General features: G+C 27.4%; 1 protein-coding gene across 4 annotated transcripts in view; it reads right to left on the reverse strand.

Moving 5' to 3' along the window:
* Positions 1 to 24,185, reverse strand: part of LOC136974478 (cytohesin-interacting protein-like) — a 47,635-nt gene extending 23,450 nt beyond the window's left edge. Inside the window, exons 1-2 of one of the 4 annotated variants that reach the window (XM_067269390.1) lie at positions 23,929 to 24,185; positions 3,982 to 4,101 (exon numbers count right to left, since the gene is read on the reverse strand). In XM_067269390.1, coding sequence (XP_067125491.1) covers positions 3,982 to 4,101; positions 23,929 to 24,042 — 234 coding nt within the window. In that variant the 5' untranslated portion in view covers positions 24,043 to 24,185. Of the gene's footprint in view, positions 1 to 3,981; positions 4,102 to 7,613; positions 7,708 to 8,024; positions 8,125 to 9,065; positions 9,558 to 23,928 lie in introns of those variants that run through there. The other 3 variants (XM_067269400.1, XM_067269406.1, XM_067269393.1) reach the window with 3 other exon arrangements.
* Between the last annotated feature and the right edge of the window lie 1,118 nt (positions 24,186 to 25,303).

Here is a 25,303-nt window from a genome sequence, read left to right on the forward strand (position 1 = left end):
AAAGAGGTGAACCGCGTTATACCACAGGTTTTGTTTCCCGCCCGACATGCACATTATATCAGGAGTCCACTGTAATTATAAAATTTATCGAGAAATGATGGTGGCCTAACTGCTTACCTCTAGTCTAATTACTCTATAATTAATTATTAAAATTAGCCTTAATATAGTCCAATAATCTGGTAGTTCATTTGGCTTCGAAACAATTTAATAAAATTTCTAAAAAACTACCAACTATTAACTTGTTTTTAATCTAAGTGTAAATGTACATTTATTAGTTATCTATATTAGATAAAATGAGCATTCCAAATTATTCAAATTTAAACTATGTTCCTTTAAAAGCTGCTGTTCATATTTGATTAGTCTATCTAACTGAAAAAATTTATTTAATAACTATAGGCAAAAGTACTTTTAATTAAAAAAAACTCCAAAAACTAAAGAAGAAAATTTCAAAATTACAAGTGTTGTTTTATTTTCTAATATTAAGAAATATGCAGGCTGTTCAGATTTCTACAAGATGACAATGGTAGAATGCCATTATCATTTCTTTAGATTTCTGAATGTCTATTCAATAAATTTTCTTCATTAGGTTTTACTTGTTTACGGCAATGCAACACATGGGTGATCTGCCAGGGGGAGAATACCTTCTGGGAAGTCTTACAAGAAACTGACCCCTATGTAGGTGTTACTAAAGGAAACCCAGAAAACTCCACATGGCCAGCCTGTTGTTGAGGCACAAACCAGTGAAAAACTACCAGTGTTCTGCAGTTTTATCCACTCAGCCACTGGTGGGCTTTCTTTTTTAATCTTATGAGGAAGAAAGTATTCCTAAGGTTTTGCAAGTTAGTAGGGCTTCCTTTATTTTTCAAATATATATAATATATAAAGAGAATAAAAAGAGTTTTTTGCCACTTTTTTTATATAGCAAATTAATAAAAATATTGTTTTCATTGTAAATACTATATGTTTTCACTTTAATGTTTTGTTAAAATGTTTATATACAAGGTATCCCAAAGTCTGGATCCATAGGCAAAAATGTATTTTAAAGTTTTATTACAGTAAATGTTCAATAGCCTTGGACTACATGACATTTGTATATACACTAAACACAAGAATGTTGGACATTTCTTAACATAGAAGAACTGATTTTTCTCCTTTAGTTCAATGATTACTCTGGACCTATTCTAATAGACTAATAACTTTAAATCACCCTAAAAACAAGTCAAATATTAGGTCTGGAGACTGAGATTCAGTCAAATGGCCTCCTTTCTGATCCACCTATTTGGGAAAGTTTGATTTTAAAAATTTCAATTTTAATGTAAGAAAGAAATGCGTATGGATCCAGTCTTCTGGATTCCAGTCACCTTTAATAAAATAGACATATGTTTTATTATAATTCTAATTACAGAATTTACATGGAAATTCATAAAGGTCTTAGACAAACTTTAAAGATAGGTCAAGAATACAAAAATAAACCACTTAACTAGTAACATATAGTCATAAACACTACCCAGAGTTCTTGAAGTGCAGGAAGAATCATGCAGATAGGAATACACATAAGGTGTTAGGCACCATCACTAGAGATAGAGAATAGATGGACTAATGCCACAACTAGAAATTTATATTACTAATACATGAAAACTAGAGGGAGGAGTTAGGCGCCATCTCTACTGATGGCACCTAACACCTCCCTCTAGTGACAAATTAATCAGTAATTCGTAATTTTTATCACAGATATTTAGACTGATATCATGCGGCAGTTGGTGTAGCTTTGTCATCTTGTATATTCAAACAAAGCTGCAAAATTAATTTCAGAAAATATGTTCAATAAATGTTTTTTTCCCATTAAATATTTTGAAATTAAGCAAATTCTTATTACAAACATTGACTTGTGTATGCAATAATTCTCTTTGAACTCAGTCTATATGTAACATACCAGCTTTTATACTTCATCGACTCTTATTACATCTTGTTTAATTATTATTAAAAATTGATTTAGTAAGAAATGTTAATAAATATATACTTCTAATCACCATAAAAAAACTATTCTGATTTGATCTCTAGCATTAAGTAGTTCTTTAATGCTAAAGAGCAAATCAGAATAAATCCATGAACAAATAATGACAAAACAAAATTTCTCTTCTAATAATGTTTCTCATATACTATTAAAAAGTTATTGAGCAATACACTATTTATATAATACAAAGTTTTATTTAAATAATCATTTTAATAATTGCTTTCAAGCTTTTAAACATTATGAAAATATAAAAAATATAGAATAATATGCTTGTGATATGCGAAAATCATTCAGCAAAAGCTAGTATAGGATAAGGCTTAAACTTTTTCCATTCACAAACATCTTTAACTGAGAAAATTGTGTGAGATCCTTCTATTTATATAGATATGTAAAACAGATATACAAAATAGGTATACAAATAAAATGATTTATATATAATAAATCATAAAACAATTTATTAAAGACAAAAACAAATTTACATACTAATAAGATGATGCAATTGTTTACTTTTACATAAAGAATTAAATTTTGCCAAATATTTGATAATGCAGAGCACCAGGCATCTTTTCAACATTTTTTCAGAGTTGTCCAACATTTTTATTTTATAACTGTTGATGCCAGAAGTATGCTTTGCATAAATAAATAGTACAAAATCTTTCACAATCCCCACATTCATTTTTGCGATCCTCCTTTGGGTTCATGACCCGGTTTAAGAAATCCTGGTATTTTAAAAATATGCAATGCATTAAATTTACTTTTAACAGATTGCAATCACAATTTCTTTTTTAAACAATAATTTATATTAACATTTCAGAGAGTAGAGAGCAAATATATTAAAGTATTTTTGAGTTATTACTACAACTTTTGATTAATAATTGCAGAACTCAACAAATTAAAAAAAATTTTGATTCTTCTCTGTTAACCGGATGCCAGTTGTAACTCTAATCTGATGCACAATACTGCTGTCTGCATTGCTCCACTAAGACTATCGTGTTTAACTATTTAGTCCACGTGACTGTGCTGGCTTTGAGTAACCAAATTGACTGTTTGTGGAATACTTGATGCTATATAGTTTTATGGGGGTGTGGGGATTACCCCCACCTGGGTACAGAGGTGTGAGTAATAGTGAGCATCGATATGCACGACTAGATGCAAAGCATGTAGAATAGGCACTATACTGATACATGTAAAAACCTCTAATATCTTGTGAAGAGTCAACAATTCTGGGGTGGTGCAAAACCCATCATTGAAACTTACAATATTGGCTGGCATCCCATTAACAGAGAAGTACCACAATTTTATTGAAAACCTTGCTTTCATTACTGTTGACTTTGCACATATTAAAAAATGTTTTCAAAATTATTATTTCATTTGAATTTTACAATTATTTCAATAATAAAACTGGTCAAAAATAATGGAAGGCCTTTTGGCTTTCTCCCTAGAAATTTGCTGTGCTGACCGATACTGTAGCCAGTCACATACCAATAATGAAAGGATCAAACCACACTCAAAATGCAATCTGAAATCATATTTGTAAAAAATTTTAATCATTTTAATATTTAACATGGTTCACCAAGTAATTTTAACACATGCTAGCATAAAAACTTTTAATAAACTAAATTGTTTCTTTTTTTTATTTAAGAACTACTCTAATTAGGTAAATTACTACATTTTTCACCTTATAAAGATTCAAGATTTTTGTACTTAAAATTCATCTGAAAAAAAATCAGGAAAATCTTTTATGCCAAGAATGTTTTTCCTCCCAAAAACCCAAAAATCTAATGAAAAATGTGATTCATCCAACACAATGGCAAGTTTTTTAAAGCAAAAAATATGGTTAATGACACTTAACATTCTATCTATAAACAAAATGTTACATTTGAAAAAAAAATTTTCAGTTTACTTCTTAATTACTTCAGTTAAAAGGAATGTAGAAGAATTGATGCATTTTAGTCATCTTTTCTTACCTGAAGAGTAAAACCAAAAGAGCCATTCTTTCTTTCCACTATGATAGTACGCCTTCGACGATCTTCGTCAGGTTTCGTGACTATTACTCTATCATTTTTCATTCTTTCTAAGATTTGATGCTGTAAATCAGCAAAAATAATAATACATTCATCAGATTTTTCATTCATCACTTTACAGTTTCACATTTAAGTATCAATTGTATTGAATATCAAAAGCATTATTGAATTTTATCACATTTAATAGACTCAACTCTATTTTTAGTTTATTTTTTGATGATGATAATGCTTACGTATCATCATCATCAACTTTCACTCCATGATACTATTTTCCATGATTGTATTCATAAGACATCATTGGAAATTAATTAGTGATCATCATTATCCTTTTAAATCAACAAATGATATGACTTTTAAAGGGATGATGATGCTCACATAATTATTATATAACTCAAAGACAAACTACACATCTTTTCTCAACTTTTTCATACCAACATTAACTTAATTCCAGAATAATTTAATCTTAATCTAATGTTGAATTTTCTATTTTATTAATATAATCAAAAACTAATTTTATTTCAAATAAATAATGCTGAAATATTTTAAAATATACCATAAGATATAAAAATATAGTAGATTGGTTACTGCACGACTATTAAAAAGGTGCAATAATTAATCCAATAAGTTATCACAGTAACAAGGGTCCATCCCACTGCATAGTACCAAAATTGCCACTTTGTGATATTTTTATTAAAGTAACGATAAAAATATAATACTGATGATGATAACCCAGTTGGCTTATTTCGCATTCAGTGTAAAATTGAATTCTAAATCACACTTCAAGAAAAACAGTAGAATGTCAAGATTCCATATAATGGGAGTTCTGTAAAATCATGCCCTACACTCATACCTGACAATCTTGTGCCATTTGTCTATCCATACACTTTTCTTTTGCTTTCCAGATGTCAAACTGATAAGGTTACCAGCACCTGCATTAATTAGTATGTAAAACTGGTGGCGATAAATAATTTTAAGTGGTAGAACAAAAAATTTTAAACTGGCAAATGGTTGGCAATATTTTAAAATTTTTCAGAGTGACCCGTGCAGTAACTAGTATATTATCTTCATAAAAATATATTTATAATAAAAGAAATTGCCTCTACAATTGGAAACACTGTACATTATTTTTTATTCACAAAATTTTAAAATAGTTTAAAGTTAATTTTAACAACCTTCAAATATTCAAATTATATTCTAAATTTATTACAATTTTTCTAGATTAAACGATTGTAATGATACAAAAACAGTATTATTTAAGGCGCGCACACAGGTCAAGGAAAATATTTTCAGCTTTTCTACAGCCATTGTCAGCTTTGATCAATATATAAAGATTATTATTTCACAAACAGCCTTCAGTAAAATACTGTTCTTTATATCTATTGATCAAAGCTAACGACGACTGCAGAAAAGTTGAAAATGTTTCTTTGACGATAAACTTCATCTACCTTACCGTACTGTTTTGGGTAATTACATGATGTCAAATTTGTCATTTTGATGGTTTTTATTAATTAATTTTAAGGAGAAGTACAACATGCATTATGTATTTGTTATATAATTATAAAGCTTCAAGCAAAGTAAAATACAAGTTTTCAAACTAATCGTCTTTATAACAACTAAAAAAAGACAATTAAGAAACAAATCAGACTAAGATACATTCTTAATATATTTTCTTAGTCTGTGTTTTGTTTTGAATAATCAATGCAAGCTATCTCATTCAAAAAAACCTTAGAAAAGGTTAAGAAAAGGGTGATTTTAATTTATACTCATTAATAAATCATAGTTTTTAATCTTAAATGAAATGTTAATGTTTCAACAGACTCAAATTCCTATGTAGTAATGAAGTTTACATACAACTCATTGAGGTTCTTCAGTTTAGCACCAACTTTAGAGATGAATAGTGGCATTAAATTGAGGTTACAGAATTTATTTTTTTGTAATACTGTGGAACCTCACTTAACAAGCATAATTCGTTCCGGAGTCTTACTCATAATGCGAAACACTCGTTAAGCGAGGTTCCACTGTTATCACAAGGTATTTTTACAAAATGTTAGAAACAGCCCACAAAAATGTACTTCATAACTATTCTATTTTCATTTAAAATGGAATTCAAAATTAATATGCATATAATTATAAAACATCAATGATACATAAATCTCCTTTTACAAACAATTTCAAAGCTAATATACATTTAAAAAAATGCTTTCAGAAGCTGAATAAAAGAATGTATTTAATAAAATGCATAACAAATACTCTTGATTGAACTTTGATTAAAAAAAAAAGTCAAGTCTTCAAACTGAATCCAGAAAATTACATTAATTTCAACGTGAAAAATTGAATTCTAAGTCTGTCAGGCTGCAATTATTTAATGAAAGACAAATAATTTACAATGGTTTACTTGAAACAATTCTAAAACAGAAAATAACTTGGATATGCAATTATCTTAAAATAATTTTTTGAAAATTTAATTTATTCTATACTATACAGAAATTCTTAACAGAGACTGCATTTCTTAATTATATAAAATAATAATTAACTAACAGGAAAAAATCACATAATGGTAGTAATAATTTTTAAATTAAAAAATTGCAGTTAAAATTAATAACATCTGTGAAGTGTGCGAATACCGTACACAAAGAACCTAAAAATTTTTTAAATCAGAATCTTTAATTCGCGCAACAGGATACAGGAAATTGTGGGATGCCGGCTATAAAATCTCTATCCTCGAAATGTATATATATTAGTATAGTGACCGACAATATAAAGAGAATACCGACATAAGTTTAAATCTCGCGACGATTCTTTCTTTACAGAAATAACTAGTCTACTAAGGGTAATAAAAATGTATGTACATCTTACTACTAAACTTATAATTAATGTAGGACGATAGATAAATTTAGAACAATAAAGTAAAGAATAGAAAGAAAAAAGAAAGGGGTACCGAAGAATTTCAGTGTTATTCATGGTGCAATACATATAAGTTGGACAGATCACTTCCTATTCACGAAGAATGTTAACTTTTTCTCTAAAACGTGGATTACTTAACAGACTTGGACAAAAAAAAATACTCTTGTACGTTTTCACAATCGGGATTTTCACTCCTTTCCCTCGGACCTCTTTGTCGTCTCCACGCGGTTCCAAAAATGTGGTGGAGAGCTCCCTTTCGCGTGTCTTTCCTTGTCCAGTCCTATCCAAAGAATAAACTCTTGGTCCCCGTTCTACCCCGAGGGCCGCATACCATCCCATTGTCCTTAAGAGACCACCTAATGTTATGCCGTTAAGCACCAGTTGCGAGAAAATTCCAGGAAGGGAAGATAATAGTAATAGGAAGAAGAAAGAAAAGGGAAATATATTCTCATATAAAATTAAATACAACTGTACAATAATGGCATTTAGCCACACCTCTTAATTTATTTTAAGTAAACTTAAATGCTACACATATAAAGTTTACAAAAGAAAATTAAGAAAATTTACATACACCTTAATTTATTTACACATTTTGTTTCTTAGTAAATATCTAAAAAAAAATTCCTTTTAAACACTAAGATATAGAACTTTTGAATAAAAAAAAACCTAACCTCTTCATCATCCAGAGCATCATCAAACCAAATGGCAAAAGATTCCATACTATCAACCACAATCACTTATAACAAATGTAATAGACTTTAAGATTGTGGATAAGTGGGTGGCAGCACCATTATCGGACAATTTATCAATTAGTACAAAGATTATTCAATAATAGAAATAAATTGATATCAATTGATAAACTATTAAGCATCACAAAACAATGAAAAGAACAGCATCAAATAGTTTTAAGTACATTTGAATTACTTTAGAGTGAATTTATATTAAAAATAAACAAGCAAATGACAGCTTCTTTACAGGAAATAAAATCTGCTTTATTAGACTACAAGTTATAAAAATCTTGTTAATTTAACTTAAAAAATTTAATTATCTCAAACTAAAAAAATCATCTTTTAAAAACTTACCCTACTTACGTTAAATATTATTAATTAAAAAATATAACAGAGTATATTCAAATGGCCTTTTTTAGATTCAACTTTCTTAAACCTGTTTAACCTGATAATGCTAGAATAATAAAAGTTGGAGAATCACACAACACAAATTACCTACTTTTAAAACATTTAAAGTAAAATACTAAAGACAAGTTATTTCTATTAAATTTAAGATTCTTTTTTTTATATGATTGGTAGAAGAAAATCAACTACGGCATTAATTAAAATTAGTTTTATTATAAATATAAATAAAGTCATAAAATCCGTGGTATCTACTAGACAGCTTTTTATTTTTGAAATAATGTTAAATCAAAGGTAAACTTGTAACATTTTAATCATTTTTAAATCGTACCAATTAGATCTAGTTCCGTGCATTCGGTATTAGCCAAATTCCGAGCCGTTCGGCCAATACAGACGATTTATTCGCGACTAATAGTATACTGTGCCGAATCAGAGAGGACGAATAAGTAATTATTTGGCAATCTGAATACCAAATGTGTGAAGCCATCTTAAAGGTTAGAATAAAATGTGATGTAATTAACTTTTTCAAATTTTGATGGTAATTATCAATGTAATTATAATTAATGCTTTAAACGTCAATGAGAAGCAATCAATAGCAAGTGTCATTTTTACATGATTATGGTATTTAATTCTTAAATATACCTAGGATTTATTAAATGCAAATATAATGAAAACATTACAGGAAATTACCATCTTCTATGAAATTTATTTAGTTTAGAACTGTTAATTTTAATTAATAAAACTAGAAAAAAAAATTATGAATATTCTGTGCACGAATCACTTGAAATATTCTTCTAATTCCATTTATCATAAATTTTATAAGCCGAACGTATATTATATACTGTACCATTCTAAAACAGGTGATTTAATACAGTATAACATAATTATTGTGTTAAACTACAAAATGAAAATAATTTAAAAAGTACCATTTTATACCATCAATTAAAATATAGTTTACAGTAATTAGATTGAATATATCAACTATATAAATACCTTTCATGTAGTCCAGAATAATTAATATCATTTTCAGATATTGATTTACTCAGTCACGATATGAAAGAACACGATAAGGAGAAGCGTGTTTAGTATGGATGCAATCATCAATTCATTTGACTGGTAAGCTTACAACACTTAACATTCGTCACTTAAACTATGCAGAGATTGGTTCGTATCGCAGATTACATAATTACAAATGGTCAACGACCTATTTGAAATACAGCTGACCTAAGTAACGCAAAACGCAATGAGAGAATGGCATTATTTCGAGCCATTTTTGAATATACTGTATTCGCTTAACACATGTGACGTCATCGTTGTGTGATGCAATTTTCGAATTCCTTTACGCACTCACTAATGACAGTATATAGAATTTAATGTATACAGTAGAAGAGATCGACTCGCGATAAGACGTTGGTATGACTCACGTGTCTTTTTTCTTTTTTGGAAATAAATCATCACTTGTCACACTAACTTACTAATTTCCACACATGGATGAGTCAAATCAAAACTAAAAAAAAAAAAACACTTATTTTCCTTTCGCTTTTAATTATGATAAATACGCTCCACAGAATAACTCAAATTAAAAATCAAATCTTTATCGGGAATAATTAAAATATTTATTGCCTTTACGAAAATTATTTTAATTAATTAATTAATTAATTAATCCTCGAAAATAAAAAGATTTTGAAATAAATATAATAAAATGAATAAACTATATAAAATTTAATGAAATAAATGGACGTCCACTGAGGCTCGACCCCTCCTTGTCCGATTTCTCTTAATCCTCCAGTGTGGACGTCATTTACGAACAGCACCAAAGCAGATCTAATTAACGTTTCAAAGCGATTTAAATTCTTTTAATGATGACGATAATGTGTTTTCTATTAGAAAATAATAAAGCAATTAAAATTTAGTAATTTGTATGCGATATTTATATTCTAATCGTGATATCTGTATATACTGCTGTACTGTACATATTACAGTACAAACACACCTAATTCTATATAGATCTGTATATTGTATATTCAATTAAAAATTCGTGTTTTTATTAATATTGTTGCGTCCTCTATTTCTGTATTAGCCTACTTATGAATTAGAGGGCATATAAGGTGGAATTTTATTAAATTCTCATTAAAAACTTCATCCGTTCAACTCGGCTCCCCCAAGATTAAATCTCAAGTGTGTCACTTTATAATTTCTAATAAACAAGTTATTAAAATAGAGAAGAATGGAATCGAAATTGTCATTACTAAACGTGTTTCTATGCAGGCGAATGTCGGGGCGAATAACTGAAAATATACTGTGCAAAACAGTATTTTATAAAAATTCTCTTTATAAAATAATATAACGATTGAAGGCGATGTACTCATCTTTACCATTATTTAAAGACAGACTGAGTTATGTTAGATTAAAGACGAGAGGTGGCAGACTTACGTCATCCCTAAGTCGATAAACACGGCAGTTGGTTATTCTTTAATTGCACGAAATATTTCAGTATTTCTTAATCTAAAATATAAATAAGGGCTTATAAAATTTTTGAAACACACGCTTTCACCGTCTTAGAATACAAAATACAATAAACTTTAAAAATAAAATTGTACTTAATATAAACCGTGTGTTAAACCTCAAGGGGGGGGAAACCACTTAATTTTCGTTAGTTTGATCTAATTTTATTCGCCAGACAAAAAATAATAATCTTATTTACGAGTACCAAACATTTTCATTTTCTATTCAGCCCTCCTCAGGTGGTCTTCCTCTCTTTATTTTTAAATCAGCATAAAGAACTATTATCTTCTGAACTACCAATAAATAAGATAAATGCTTTAGTGTTGTTTGTAAGAAAGTTAATCTAATAATTCTTTTATTAGATTTAAAGAGAAATAAGAATCAAACACACACACACACACACACACACACACTGAAGAAACCAGAAACATTTGGACAATAAAAATAATTACTTTTCTAGTGTACTTCAGTTGACAAATAAAAAATAATAATAAATTATTCGAGCTTAAATATAGCTTTTTTAGCTTTAGCTGTTGAAATACTGTATGCTACAAGCTGTTATATACAATATGTAAATATATTACAAACTGTAACAAGAAAATATATTACAAAGTTTCATAGAAATTATATCCAAAATGTAATTTCCTGTTGGAAGAGAATGTAGAATGTTTAATACTGAAGTTAATACTAAAAATATCTGATAATAAAATTATAATGAAAGATACGTTTATGCAAGAGAATAATTAAATTTTATATATTATAATAATTAAAAGTCTAATTATTTTAATTAAGGTTGTGTGTAGATGCATAAATATTAAGTTACATTAAAATTTTATGTAACGAGTGCAAATTAATTTAAAGAATTTAATTGGATAATTATAATTTAGCAATTTAAATATTTTAAAAATGAATTAATTCATCTGTTTCCTTTGATTATATTTAATAAGTAAATATAATTAGTTCTATAAATTTCTACATTAATTTCTAATTGGCGTACGAGATTTAAAAAAAAAATATGTTTCTAACAGATCTTATCTATTTGATCAATCAATAACAAAATGGATAATCAGCACTAAGACAAAATGGAATCCAAATAAAAATCCTAGTTATACTTTTCTATCAAAACTTCTTGGGTATATGCTGTACTAATCAGATAGAGTTGTCTAAAATAGGAGTATAATTCAGCAAGATAACATGACAAATATCAGAAAAACATTAAGAACATAGGCCAATAAAATAATAAACTAAGGAGAATGATATATATATATGAGGATGCAATCTAATAAAATATGAAATATTTGATCTATTATAACGTAAAAAAAAAGCTAAGAATGGCTCTTGCAAGACTTTCTAGGCACTTTAACGGGAGGTTAAGGAGACCAAGAGATCCAATTATTTACTATAAACCACTATACTACACTATAAAATTTATAAATTTATTTATTTTTAATAAAGCTTAGGAGCAATTTTATTGAATTATGAGAAATTTCTCTATTCAAAATAGAATATTTAAGTTTAAAAAAGTTATGTGGCGCTGTACATCTCTCGTAACATCGCGAAATCTCAATATTTTAAAAATAATTTTATAGTATTTATTAAAAAACGCAAAAGCTTTATTTCTGGGAGTAGGTTGAATTTAAGAAAAAGTGTAAATGCGAATAACGAGTGAAATTTTCATTAATTCTGACCTCACTCCACATCCCCTGTTCCATCTCCTTGATTTATAATCTTCAAAATGCAATAGCATCAATGTCCCTTATATGGAATTACTGTATTCCTCTTTCCCCTCCCCTCATCCTCACTTTCTTTTCTTTGTATATTCACTAAAACTTATGTAGTAGGCCTAATTTCTTTTTTCTGATCACAAGAGTTACTTCTTCAAATAAGGATTTGCATTCCGCGTATATCCAATTTCTTAAGAAGTTCCCGTTTAGAAATTGGACTAAAGAAAGTCGAAAATGCCCGAAATTCATATCCCTATATGACAGTGTACCTCGAGTGTAGCTTCCAAAAAATACTATTGTATTCCTGCCAAATTTCAAAAATTTTTTGTCTATGGGGTTCTGAGATTTAAAGCAAAATACAGGCCAAAAAAACACAATTTTGTACTTTGTTTTTGAATAATAGGGCATTAAAACATCAAGGAAAAATCCCCCAAAGAGTCAAAATTTGACCGATTACAGTTATATTTTCCCTCTGTTACTTAACAGCTGGAAAATAATAGCGAAGTTGAGGCCGAAGTTTTAAACGCGAAAACGTGTACGTCGGACATTCAGCGCCGCCTTCCTGTAAGCCTAGAAGTTCGGCGATGGCGTTTGGAAAGTCGGTGGGATCTTACTCGACATCCCAAAGGCCATTACCAAACTTCTAGGTTTACAAGAAAGCAGCGCCGAACGTCCGACGTACACGTTTTCGCGTTTAAAACTTCGGCCTCAACCTCGCTAATAATAGTGAGAAACGTCAGAATGAGTGAGATTAAATATGTTAAATTGAATACAGTATTAGTGTTTTAAAACACGAATAGAATTAAAGATTTCAAATACTTTGTTTTCTAAAGACCTTTGATTCAAAATATTTGACACGTTTTATGCTTTATAATGTGCTAAATTTAATTAAAACACCTAAATTTTCATAAAAGTACGAAAATTCTTTTATGATAAGTCAGACTAGGAGGGAGGGTTGGGGCTTCAGTGGACGTCCATTTATTTCATTAAATTTTATGCATTTTACTATATTAATTTCAGAATTTCTCGTATGTTTCGTTTCTACTTATGGTATCTACCGAAGTGATAAAGGTTTTAAAGGGGATTTAGTTTTGTTGGACGTCCGAAGAGAGGAGGGGTTAAACTTGGACAAACTGGGACAAGAGGAAGAATAAAAATTTCAAGAAAAATGTGGACGTGATTTACGGACAGCTCCTAATAAATATTTTGAATTTTAAACGTTTTTAAGTAATTATAATTTTTTTACTATTGTATCCTCCTACCGGAAAATGATAAAAATCTTCTCGAAACTCTCCGCTCGACACTCCATTCATTCGATCTACGGCCCGATAACAAACGTTCAACTATGTAATTTTAAAATATTGATTTCCGATGAAGATAGAACTTTACAAACATCTGAAGCGCGCGGTTCTTTTCTAAAATATATCCTAATCAATGATGCTAACAATGGATGAATTGGATTGTTTACAACTTTTGAGAGTCCATAAAATCTTCCGAAATAATTCGGTTATTTAAATTTCGAGATATTTTGCGTCTTTCATAATAATAATCGGATGCCAGGAAGGTTATAATGCGTGGCAAGTATTCATTACACGTTGATAAATTGAGTCGTGAGGTCATGTAAAACTAGAAATTCGATACTGTATAACAGCATATCGTTATCATAACTTACATACCTTCGTTATTTAAACGTACATTTTCTTCAACAGAACGAATTTTTACCATTTTTGAATGATTTATGTTATGCTTGGAATCACTTAAATAGACATAATAGAGGGGGAAAAAATGGCAATTCAACTCGTCTATCCATCCAATAGTTAGCTGGTTCTGTATAATTAAGCGACGTACATCCTATAATTTTTGAAATAATCTCCCGTCGTATTTATACTTCATACTTATCGAAGAAAAATGCAGTAGGTTTATTAATTTCTATATGAAGAGAATATCTTATGAGAAATATTTTCGTACTCCTCCCGTATGTTAAATAGTGACAGCTATTTAATTAATGACAGGCGATGCATCCTGTATAATGACAGTTACGTTGAATAAACATCTATATTTAAACTTAAAAATGTCTTACTTTTTTTCGTTTTGTTTTTAAATTAAGAAACGGTGCGGGTATGCATGCAAGAACAAATTTTTCTGTCATGAACGAATCTAAAGATGGAATCTTGTTTTCAAACGTTGGACTCTTCGTGAAAACTATTTTCGTGTATGTTTACAATCGTAAACAAATTGGCAATGTCAACTTCGAGTGGAATGCACTGTATGACGACTACGCATCTCGCATACAAAGCATGATTTTAGATAAACGTAAGTAAAAAATATAAAGCGATTTAAAAATACGATCATTGATAACATCACAGTTAACGAATTTATTTAAGAATTCACAATAGAAACACATTTTTCTTTAAAGAAAAATATGTTTTTCTATTAAAGTTTTGCATGATTTAATTTATATTAATCGTATTTATAATCATGCTACTAAAATTTATATTGGCCTCCTTCGCTATACTATTAAAATGGTTATTAACACCTCAAATCTATTGTAAATATCAAGAAGTATTTATGCTTTTTAAAATAATAAACTACAAAATTTGGTTAATGTTACCTATGGTTCCAAGATGGCGGCTCGTCTGATTCCAGCAAGGAAACAGTGGGGACGCACGTTCTAACCTAACCTAACCTATTCTAATAAATTACCAAAATTATTAGAATAGGTTAGGTTAGAACGTGCGTCCCCACCGTTTCCATTCTTCTATTTGCTGGAATCAGAGACGAATCGCCATCTTGGAACCATAGGTTATTAACCCAAAATTTTATTGTTGATTGTTTATTATGGAACTATATTTTTGGTAATCCCAAAATCCAATTAGCTGTTACCTAACAAAAAAAAATTCTCTAATTTTCATTATTGCTTTATCACACTAATTTATTTTAAATTTTGTTTATAAAATGACCTATCGATATTTTTTAAGTCGAATCATCATCGGCTGAATGTATAAAACATACATATTCGATTTGAAATGTTTTCAAAATATTATTAATAGGCCTACAATAGAAATTTGATATCAAAAATATTTAGAAATAGTTTATTATTCATAATTTTAAAAAAGACTTGTTCCTGACAGAATTGAAGACGACAATCTTTTGTATAATTTTTTAAATTGTAAAAATACTGTGACATTTTAATTGAAATAAACTATTTCTATCAAAATAAAAATTTGGTAAATGCAGACAAGTGTTTAAAAACACATAGTATAAGTTTGGGCATCCGCAGAATGGGACAAACATGTAAAATGCCCCTGGAATTGAACAAAAAATTCCACACAAATCATAATTGTAAAAGTGATTGAGATATGGTTTAGGTGTAAATTTACCTAGAATGCTTTGTTGTAATACTATATTTTATAATCTACTTATGGAAAAAAATTAAAAAATTAAATAAAAATTTATTGATTTAATTATTTTGTCTCCAAGCTTTGCCCCTTCTTGGAAATTTTTTTTGCAGATGCCTGTGTTTAGAGAAAAAAACATCTCTCTTCCAGGATCGATTCTATAAAGTCCTATTTCTTTACACTATAGTTACCTATATTCAATTAATTACTTTCAACTCTAAAGAAATTTTGTTCATAGATAATAGGAAAATTTATTAATAATGATATATATTAATAAAACAATAAATAATTGCTGCGCATTTATTTAAACTAACACTAAAATATATTTTTTTTTACTGTCAATTAATTTGATCAATTATTTTCTAGTTTCGATTGACTGAATCACTGAAAATTCTATAATGAAAATAATTAATGAATTTTTACACAGTGATTGATTAAAGTTAAAAAAAACAGCTTAATTTTATAAAATTATTAGATACAATAAGTATAAAAATAAGCTTACTTAATAGCTTTAAAAATTTATATTGTATGTTTAAATATCATACTTAAACACCAGTAAATAAAAAGACAAGTGTATTAATCAATACTTAAACTCGAAATTTCTGAGTTTTGAGAAAATAAAACATTTCTATCAATAGATGAGAACTGGTTATAACTTCTTTAACCACACTCAAACCTCATTTAATAAACCATATTTACATTATTAAAAGGCAGCAAAACACTAATTAAACATCTGATTTTACAACCTTTCTAATGATATTGGTTTTATAAGTTTACTTATATCTCAATCTAATATAATTTACAGAGAAAAAAAAGACAATAAAATTCATCAATTAAATTTCTAATTTTTTTTAATCATCTGATATTAAACTTAAAATATGCATATTATTTTCTGATATTACACTGTACTTACACTGTATTTTCTGATAGTACACTGATATTAAATTAAAGTATATTATGTATTAGAAAATAATATGCATATGTAATAATAGGAATGATTACATAAGAGAAACAGTCAAGGTGGGTTTCTATAAGTAAGAAGATGCAGGAAAGTAGATTAAGATGGTTTGGACATGTGGAGAGAAGTGAGGACTATGTTAGAAAGAGGATTGGGAAGTTGGAAGTGATGGGGAGAAGGAAGTGGAGAAAACCAAAGCCGAGATGGAGAGACAAGGTGGCAGAGAATTTGGGGGAAGGGATGGAGAAGAGAGGATGCCCTGGATAGAGAGAAGTAGAGAGGACAGATTAAACATGGAAATGCTAATCCCAGAAAAACACGGAAAAAAGTAAAGACAAAGAAGATTAGAGTAGATCCCATACATAAATATTATATATATGATGAAATGTAAAATTTAATGTATTTAAAAAAAAAATACAAACAAGGTATAAAAACAGTAAAAATCCTATAAATCAGTGGTGTTCAACCTTTTATAATATGCAAGCTACATATTTTTATATCAAGTTATTTGGTTATCTACCCCCAAAATATATATTACAAGATTTAATTTGTCTTATACTTCAATTATAACAAAATATTTATTAATAATTTAATAACAACTACTACAGAAAATCAGAGAGAGATCAAGTATAGTGCAACAGTAACACCGATAAATCAATTCAAATTATTTTTTTCTAATTTATTGCATTGCAGTTTGGCATATAAAATATGAACAGAAGATTGATCAGCAACTGCTTTGTGATTGACCAGTCAATCACAATTGACAGGCTGAACACCACTCATGTAAATAAATATTTTTCTTCAAAATAATTTTAAGAATAAAACTTAAAAAGTCTGGTAATATCTGCAAAAAAAAAAAAATGAACAAAAAAAATTTTATAAGAAAATGCAATATCAATATATTACATTTTTTTTTTTTTTTTACAAAACTTGTGCAAAGTTCTTTAACTTTTTTTTTTTATTTAAATATAATATATAAAGACAAGACAACTATCATAATTAAATTAGAAGTCATTATCTAGCAAAAACTTGTATTTTTGTTAACGACTTCTAATGTAATCTATTCATTTACTTATCTGAAATTTTCTTATCATTTAAGCAAATTGTTGTTAAATTAAGTTTCATATCTATATTAAAAAAATTTTTTTCATCTAAAACTTATTAGACATTCAAATTTCTTGCGCAAATTTTAATATGGTGCCGTTTTCAGATTAAAATTTCTGATGAACTAACACTGCAATGCAAGTAAAAAAGAAAAAAATTATACTAGAAACATATTAAACTTGATAAGTAGTGCCAGAGATATATTAAACTTCAGCCTCTGACACAAATAGTGTAACAGTGTAAATAAACTGAAACTAAATACCCAATATAAGAATTATTTTTATATAAAAAACACACGAAATAAATAAAATTCCTAATTAGTTTTTTGTTAATTATTTAAATTAACAAAAAGAAATTGCTAAGTTGCTAATGTTTATACTTAAAATAAATCTTAATTTACTAGTAAAAAGTTAGTCAAATAATCAAAAAGATATTACATATTCAAACACAAGCAAGTTTTATGGATGACTTATTAAGTTTTAAAATACTCATAATAACATTTAAGGATTCATAGAATATAGAGTATAACCCAAATATCTAGAAATGTTTTCAAGTACTGTACATAGTAAGTAGAAATAGAGTGAGACAGTTATTCCCCTATTTTTTTTATATATAAAAAAGATGTCATTTTTCTTTTAACAGTATTAGTTTTTTAATATATTATATTCTACGTGTAATTACGTTCAAGTTTTCCGACAATTATATCAAAAAATAGATTATTTTCCATCTAAAATGGAAGATTACCGCTGCATAGAAACAAAATCCTAAATGTTAATGCTATTGACATCAGAGGGAAAGAATTTCTCTAGAGTGCAATGATAAATGACAAACTGAGTTAAGGAAGAAAATTAAAAATAACAATTCTGCAATGTTTGGACTGAATCTTTTTCCTTCTGTTGAGAAAGAAAAATGAATTTCAACAAGAATACTTTATTCTAAGCACAGAAAAATTAATGATAAGTTGTGTTAAATGCAGAATCTGTTTTATAAAAAAAATAAACTGCACACGTACATTTAAAATAAAAGGAACACGAAGATTAAAATGTGAAAGATTACCTGTTAGCACTAAACAAATAAGTGAATTAATAATTAATAAAACAGAAATTAAATATTTAAAAAAATCGAAACAACTTTTTAATCAGATAATATAAAGTAAGTATTAAATTATTAATAATTAATCTTTGATACCTCTATTATAAAATTAATTCCACATATTCTTAATGTAACGTTCGTAAAGCTTACACTTTTAATTATTTTAAAATGGTTAATCACTCTCATTTTCGTTTTATTTATTTAACTTTATAATATTTTCTTACAGAATTCCATGAATATCTATAAATAATCAATTCTGCATGAAGGCATTTTCACATCTGGGACTGGCTGTAGAAACATCAATCAAGACTGTCATCATCAGCTCACTTTGCTATAATTTTTTGATATTTATATTAAATATTAATATAAGTTGAAAATATATACGGAGTATTCTGTCAAAATTAAAACAATAGAATCAACGTTTTTGAAATCATGTATTTATTAAAATCATTTATAGGCAGGTTTAATAATATCACTTTTTAATAATAATTATAGTTAAAGACACTATTAACTATATCTAGTATAATTCTCAAAAAATTGATGCAATGAAATCATTTCTTATTATAATAACTTAGTCAATAGTTACATCAATCCGTACTATTTTTATCTGCAAGCAAGTATAAAACATCATTCAATCTCGAACTTCCAGAAATTATAATTTTTAACTCACAAAATTACTCTACAAAAAAAAAACTATTGATTTTTTCTTCCACTGAAATTAAAAACTCTTTTTTCTTATAATCCGTGATTAATTAACTACTATTGTTATTCAAAGTGGAAATATTCTCTCGTAAGGGAAGGGAACGAGATCATAAACTTGGACAAATGCCCAGAACTATAATCTTTTGCAATTTAATTGCTTATTATCAAAATGTTATACATTTTCACTCGAACTTGTTGCTAAATAAATCACATTTTCCATTTAAACAATAGTAATGTATTTTCTACTGTTGTTTAAATGGAAATTCTCATTTATTTAGCAAGCCATACTGAATAATTGATTTATCATAAAAATTTACCATTTTTAAATTTATAAGAATTTTACAATTTAAACTTATTTTGAAACTCTAATCAACAAAGCAACTATTTGAAGATAAACTTAGAATTATTTTGAAATATGCAAAGATTTTATAATTTACATTATTATTGTTTAAATAAAGGTTAGTAAAAATAAAAGCAAAAGAATTAAGTTAAATGAATATATCATATAGGAAAATATATTCCTTTTTATCTTCATGAGTCTCTTGCTGTCATACTCACCTGCAGTTTAACAAATTTCTATCTGTGTTCACAATGATTTTGTCATTTTAACAAAATGAGATCTCTCATTTCTCCCCCCCTCTTTCTTTCCCATTTAGTTTCTCTGATTATGACTAAATATTGTAGTAAATGAATTCTGAACTACTTATTGCTATTTTTATTGTAGACGAGATGGTACCAACTCTTACTGTGTTACAGCTGCCATTTTCGCCTTCTCAATTTTTCACTCTTTTTTTTATTCTCTTACAAAGAAAAAATTGTACACTTTCTATATATTTCAACTTTTCTCCTGTACTGCATCTGCTTCTTTTTCCTCTTCAAGAGTTTCCATTTTCCTCTCTTTTCTTTTTGTTGCTGCAGATCTGATTTTTTTCCGTTTATTCAATCGGATATATTTTTTTATATAAATGTTATTCATATCGAACAGTTCAAGAGTTTACCTTAATGATAATTTACCTTATCATAAAATCTGCAATAATCTTGGTTTTAAAATAATAATAATAATAATAAAGCAGGTCCTAATGTAAATTAAATATAAAAGTTAATATATGATCTGTAAATAATGCTTTTATCACTAAACTTACATTATTTTAAGTTGTTTTTCAGTTGTATAATATTTTAAATTTAGTTTTAAATTTTTAATATTTTTCAATAGCTTTTGTTTTCATCATGTATCATATTGACTGACAGTTTTTATATTATTTAATCATAGTAACTACCGTATTTTAAGATACTCTGTCCTGAAACGAAGCTGCATTTAGTGTATTTAAGCCATACAATGTCTGACAAACAGCCCCAAAATTTATTTTTACTGTATTCTGTTTAAAAAAATTAGAATTTGCACTTATCTATCAAGGAAAAAAAAAAAAGTTTAAAAGACGTCATTTACAATTAAAATATACCATTAGAATATTCAATGTACATACATGCAAAAGCCACTTAGCTATGGCATAAAATAATAATAAAAATAATAAATGTATTTAATTAATGATAACATTTTTATTCAAGAGTTGGTCTAAGTAGAGGTTACCTGTAACATACTAAAAGCCATTTGGAGAATTCATTAGTCTATGGGAGATTTCAATTTCACATTTATAAGACACAGTGATTTTTCTTAACCATTTTGGACAAAAGTTGCATCTTATATGCTGTAAAATATGGTACTAAGCTAATGCATTACCTAAATGTGTTTTCCTTATCAAATAAGGAATTTAGTTTAAAAATATTGATTATAAAATATCTGAGGACGATAGAACAGTAATAAAATAATTTAACCTAAACTTTGATCTGTATTAATCTTCTAAAAACAATTTTATCCTTAAAATTAAAGAATATTTTCATGTTTCAAGCCAATATGGTTTGTAACAGGAAAATAGAAATCTAAAACATGTATAGCTTCGATATTAAATATAAAACTCACTGTAAACTTATTTGAGCTATCAAATTAAATGCACAAAAATAAATTTCCTATAACAAACCCAAGAATTATTAATTTTATAACCATTTATTCATGAATCTTAAATAATCTATAATAAATTATTGAAATGATGAAAAGTTTAATTATTTATTAAATAAAACAATTTATTATGCATAATTCTTTAGCACTACGAAAAACTTTTACATTATTATTAATTCAATTTTATTGTGAAATAAAGTACGAAGCGTTTTGAGAATTATAACCTAATTAATACCTAATCCTATATTATCTATTGAGGATAACAAGCCGGATATACGTATATGCATCATTTGTTCCAATCATTAAAAATTGTGTTTAAAATAATCCACTTTAAATAAACAATTCCTAAAATATGAAACTGTTGTTGCTGACTAAATTTTTAAATAGACCTAATATTATACATAAGTTTGAATATTTGAATATTTAAACAGATGATCTGAATAACAATGTAATTACAACACAGATGATGAGGATCAATAGTTAATACAGTATATAATTAGTGTTTTTTTTTTTTGTAATATTGTTCACATAAATTTTAGTAGTAGTGAAGTAATATTTTATAAAGTTTAAAGAAATTAAAATGGGGGAAAAAATTGCAAGACTGCATTAAAAATAAGTTCATTAGAGTTCAGAAAACAGGAAAGACCTCAAATCATAATTAAGGGTGTGTGTTTTGAAATTCAATTCTCCATACAGACTTATAATGCATAAAAATAATTTAGGGAAAGTTTTCAATTTCAAGATGGGGGAAAAAAACCATCTATTTTAATGTGAAATTCAAGGCTTTATAAAAATAGAAGGTTTATAAATTATAGTATTTGAAAGCACAGAATTTTTAGCGTAAAAATATAAATTTATTTTCATTTTATACGTAAATTTTTCTTGGAGCATTCATCAACAAAATGCAGCATCTTCAACGCTTCTACAGTATTCGCTTTCGAATGGCCTTGAAATGTAACAAAATGCAAAAATATACAACTGTATAGTCTCGTCGGTAAAAAGTTTCCTGCAAATCCTTATTATCTATTTTACTACTACTTTTTAAATAATTAAAGTTCGAAAAGTCTCTGCAATTTTCATTTTACCGCCAGGAAATTAATAGAAATAAACTATACAAAAATAAATTTACACGAAACACTTAAATTTTACACAGTTGAAAAGACATAAATTTTTCAATTTAATATAATTTAGAAGCAGGAAAGTTTATTAAATTTGTAATTTTTACTTACTTTTTAAAAACTTTTCAATTTTTAATTACATCGAGTAATTAAATAAATAAATTTGTAAATCAAATTTATTTATTATTTTTTTTCGTTGTATTTTAATTAGTCACATCAAGAACAACATAACAGAAAAAAGAAAATTAATTTTTCGTTCCATCTATGGTAAGTGATGGCTAAAGTAGGTAAGTAGGTATGTAATCAGATGACCTACCACTTAACTACTCTTCAAACAAATGCACATCTACAATTTACTACTGATATTAATGTTTCTGAAAAGGCTAAATAAAGTATTTTTCCTTACGTTCCACTTTTAAATTATTATAACTATTTATAAAAGCATGCAAACAGATTTTTTCACGCATTTGAAATATTTGCTTACATCACGTAAAAACTGATTTTGTCACCACTTTACTTAATCGTGTAATTACAACAGCTTAGATTAAACAGTACAACCGTAAGTAAATGAAAAGAAAATAATTTAAGTTAATAACAATCAATTTTCTCATATTACATCCAATAAATTACATGATATGCCAGTTCGAGTACTTAACGAGCTTAATCTTACTGTATATATTGGATATACATTTTAACAAATACTTAATATGTTATACATACTTAACGTACACATCAAGTGAATGAAATTTATAAGAAAGCAAATGTTTTTGATAGTGCTAAACAGGCCAAAAATTGGTTCGTTTATTAAGTATATCCATCCTTGATTAATTGATTATATACATACTTAATACACACATTTACTCAAGAATCCATGGCAGCAGATACATTCTGACATATTTACAAGCCGTATCTAACGACAATAAATGATAAATCATAATGTATAAGGCAGCAACTTTGAAATTAGCTACTATATACCTTTTTAAATCCCCAAAATCACACTATTCAACGATGCATAAAGCTCTTAAAACTTAAGACCCGTACTCAGACACATCTTTTCTCCTCACTGTAAAGGTTTTATTTGTAATTTACAGATACTAACTATCATCGTCGTTATAATTATTAATTAATTAAGACAAATTAGAGAGAAGACACGTCTATGCGCGTGCAGAAACACTAGGAGACGAGACAATAGTTAGCGTATACGATAAACACTAGAGTGTAATGTATGAAGAACGGCTTACCTGTGACGCTTCCAGATGAACAATTTGAGAGTCCTGTGAATGTCGGTGGCGCCGATGATGTTTCTTTGGATGTTTCTTGTTAGGTTTAGGGGACATTCCACCACCCACGAACATAGTCGACGTTGTGCGGTTACGAATTGCATAAAAGGAAAGCGGTAATATCTATCGAGTGACGAAAGGAAAGACATTCACGTCCTTCCCGATCGGAAGCTGGAAACCTCTAAACAGCTTTTACTACTAACACGCCGCGCGGTCATTCGTCATCGCTTTTTATAATTTATTTATTCCGCTACATCTACCTTTTCTAATATTTCGAAACGGGTAATAAATATTTATATATATTTATTTTTCGTTTTAAATAGGAAATTAAATATGTCATTGGAATTCTTGCGTAATGTAATACATTATTCATTCTTATTGTTTATTGATATAAAAAAAATTTTTTTGCTCTTTTTTTCTAATTATTATATTTATAGTATCGTTATTATTATTATTAGTGTAAATAAGTTAAATAATATAAATTAAATAATTATTATTTTATTTTCGAATTGTTTTCGTTGTTTTGTGATTGTATTCGTTTCGTATAAAATCGTTATATATATGAATATACGTTTATTTATTTCATTTTTTATATTTTTATGCGCAAATAGCTGTATGTGTTTAGTTTATACATAATAACGTATAAATAATATAAAAATTATTTATTTTTTAATGTAATTATCATCATCATTAAGAAGTTATACTATTTGGCAGCACTGCTGTGCTATGAGGAGAAGCGCGAGTGGCGCCGTGTATAATTTTTTAAAACTAATTTTAAAAAAACGTTTTCCGATTTTTAATACACATAAAAGCCAATTTTAAATTTTAATAAAATGTAAATTAAATTATTTTAAATGGCATTTAACTCATCCCACCATTTTAACATTAACTAAATACACTTTCGATCACGCGACTATTCCAATAAACCACATTTTTTTTTTTTAGAATTTTGTTTTAACTTAAAATATATTTATTTATTCTATAATAATAATAACAACAACAATAATAAAAAAAATAATACAATTTCAATAATTTTTCTTTCGACAGTAAAAATTTAATTATTGTCAGCCGCCTACAAAAAGGATCAGTGAACTGTAAAGCGTTACCAGTAGCAAATTCCCTCTGGTTTCCGTGATGTTAAAATACTATATATTGATTTCCCGTTAAAAAAAAAAAAAAAAAAAAAAAGAAAAGAAAAGAAAATCTAAATTCTAGAATAATGTAAAAACAAAATAAATAGTATAGCTTAACTATTAACAGTCAATTGAGTTCTGTTTATTAATTGTATCTATAGTAACTATATAAGTAGGCCAGTGCCCAGATAATCAACATTAGA

The sequence above is a fragment of the Centruroides vittatus genome, unplaced genomic scaffold, assembly GCF_030686945.1.
Source record: "Centruroides vittatus isolate TY-2023 unplaced genomic scaffold, ASM3068694v2 contig_1079, whole genome shotgun sequence".
In the NCBI taxonomy this organism is placed as follows: domain Eukaryota; kingdom Metazoa; phylum Arthropoda; class Arachnida; order Scorpiones; family Buthidae; genus Centruroides; species Centruroides vittatus.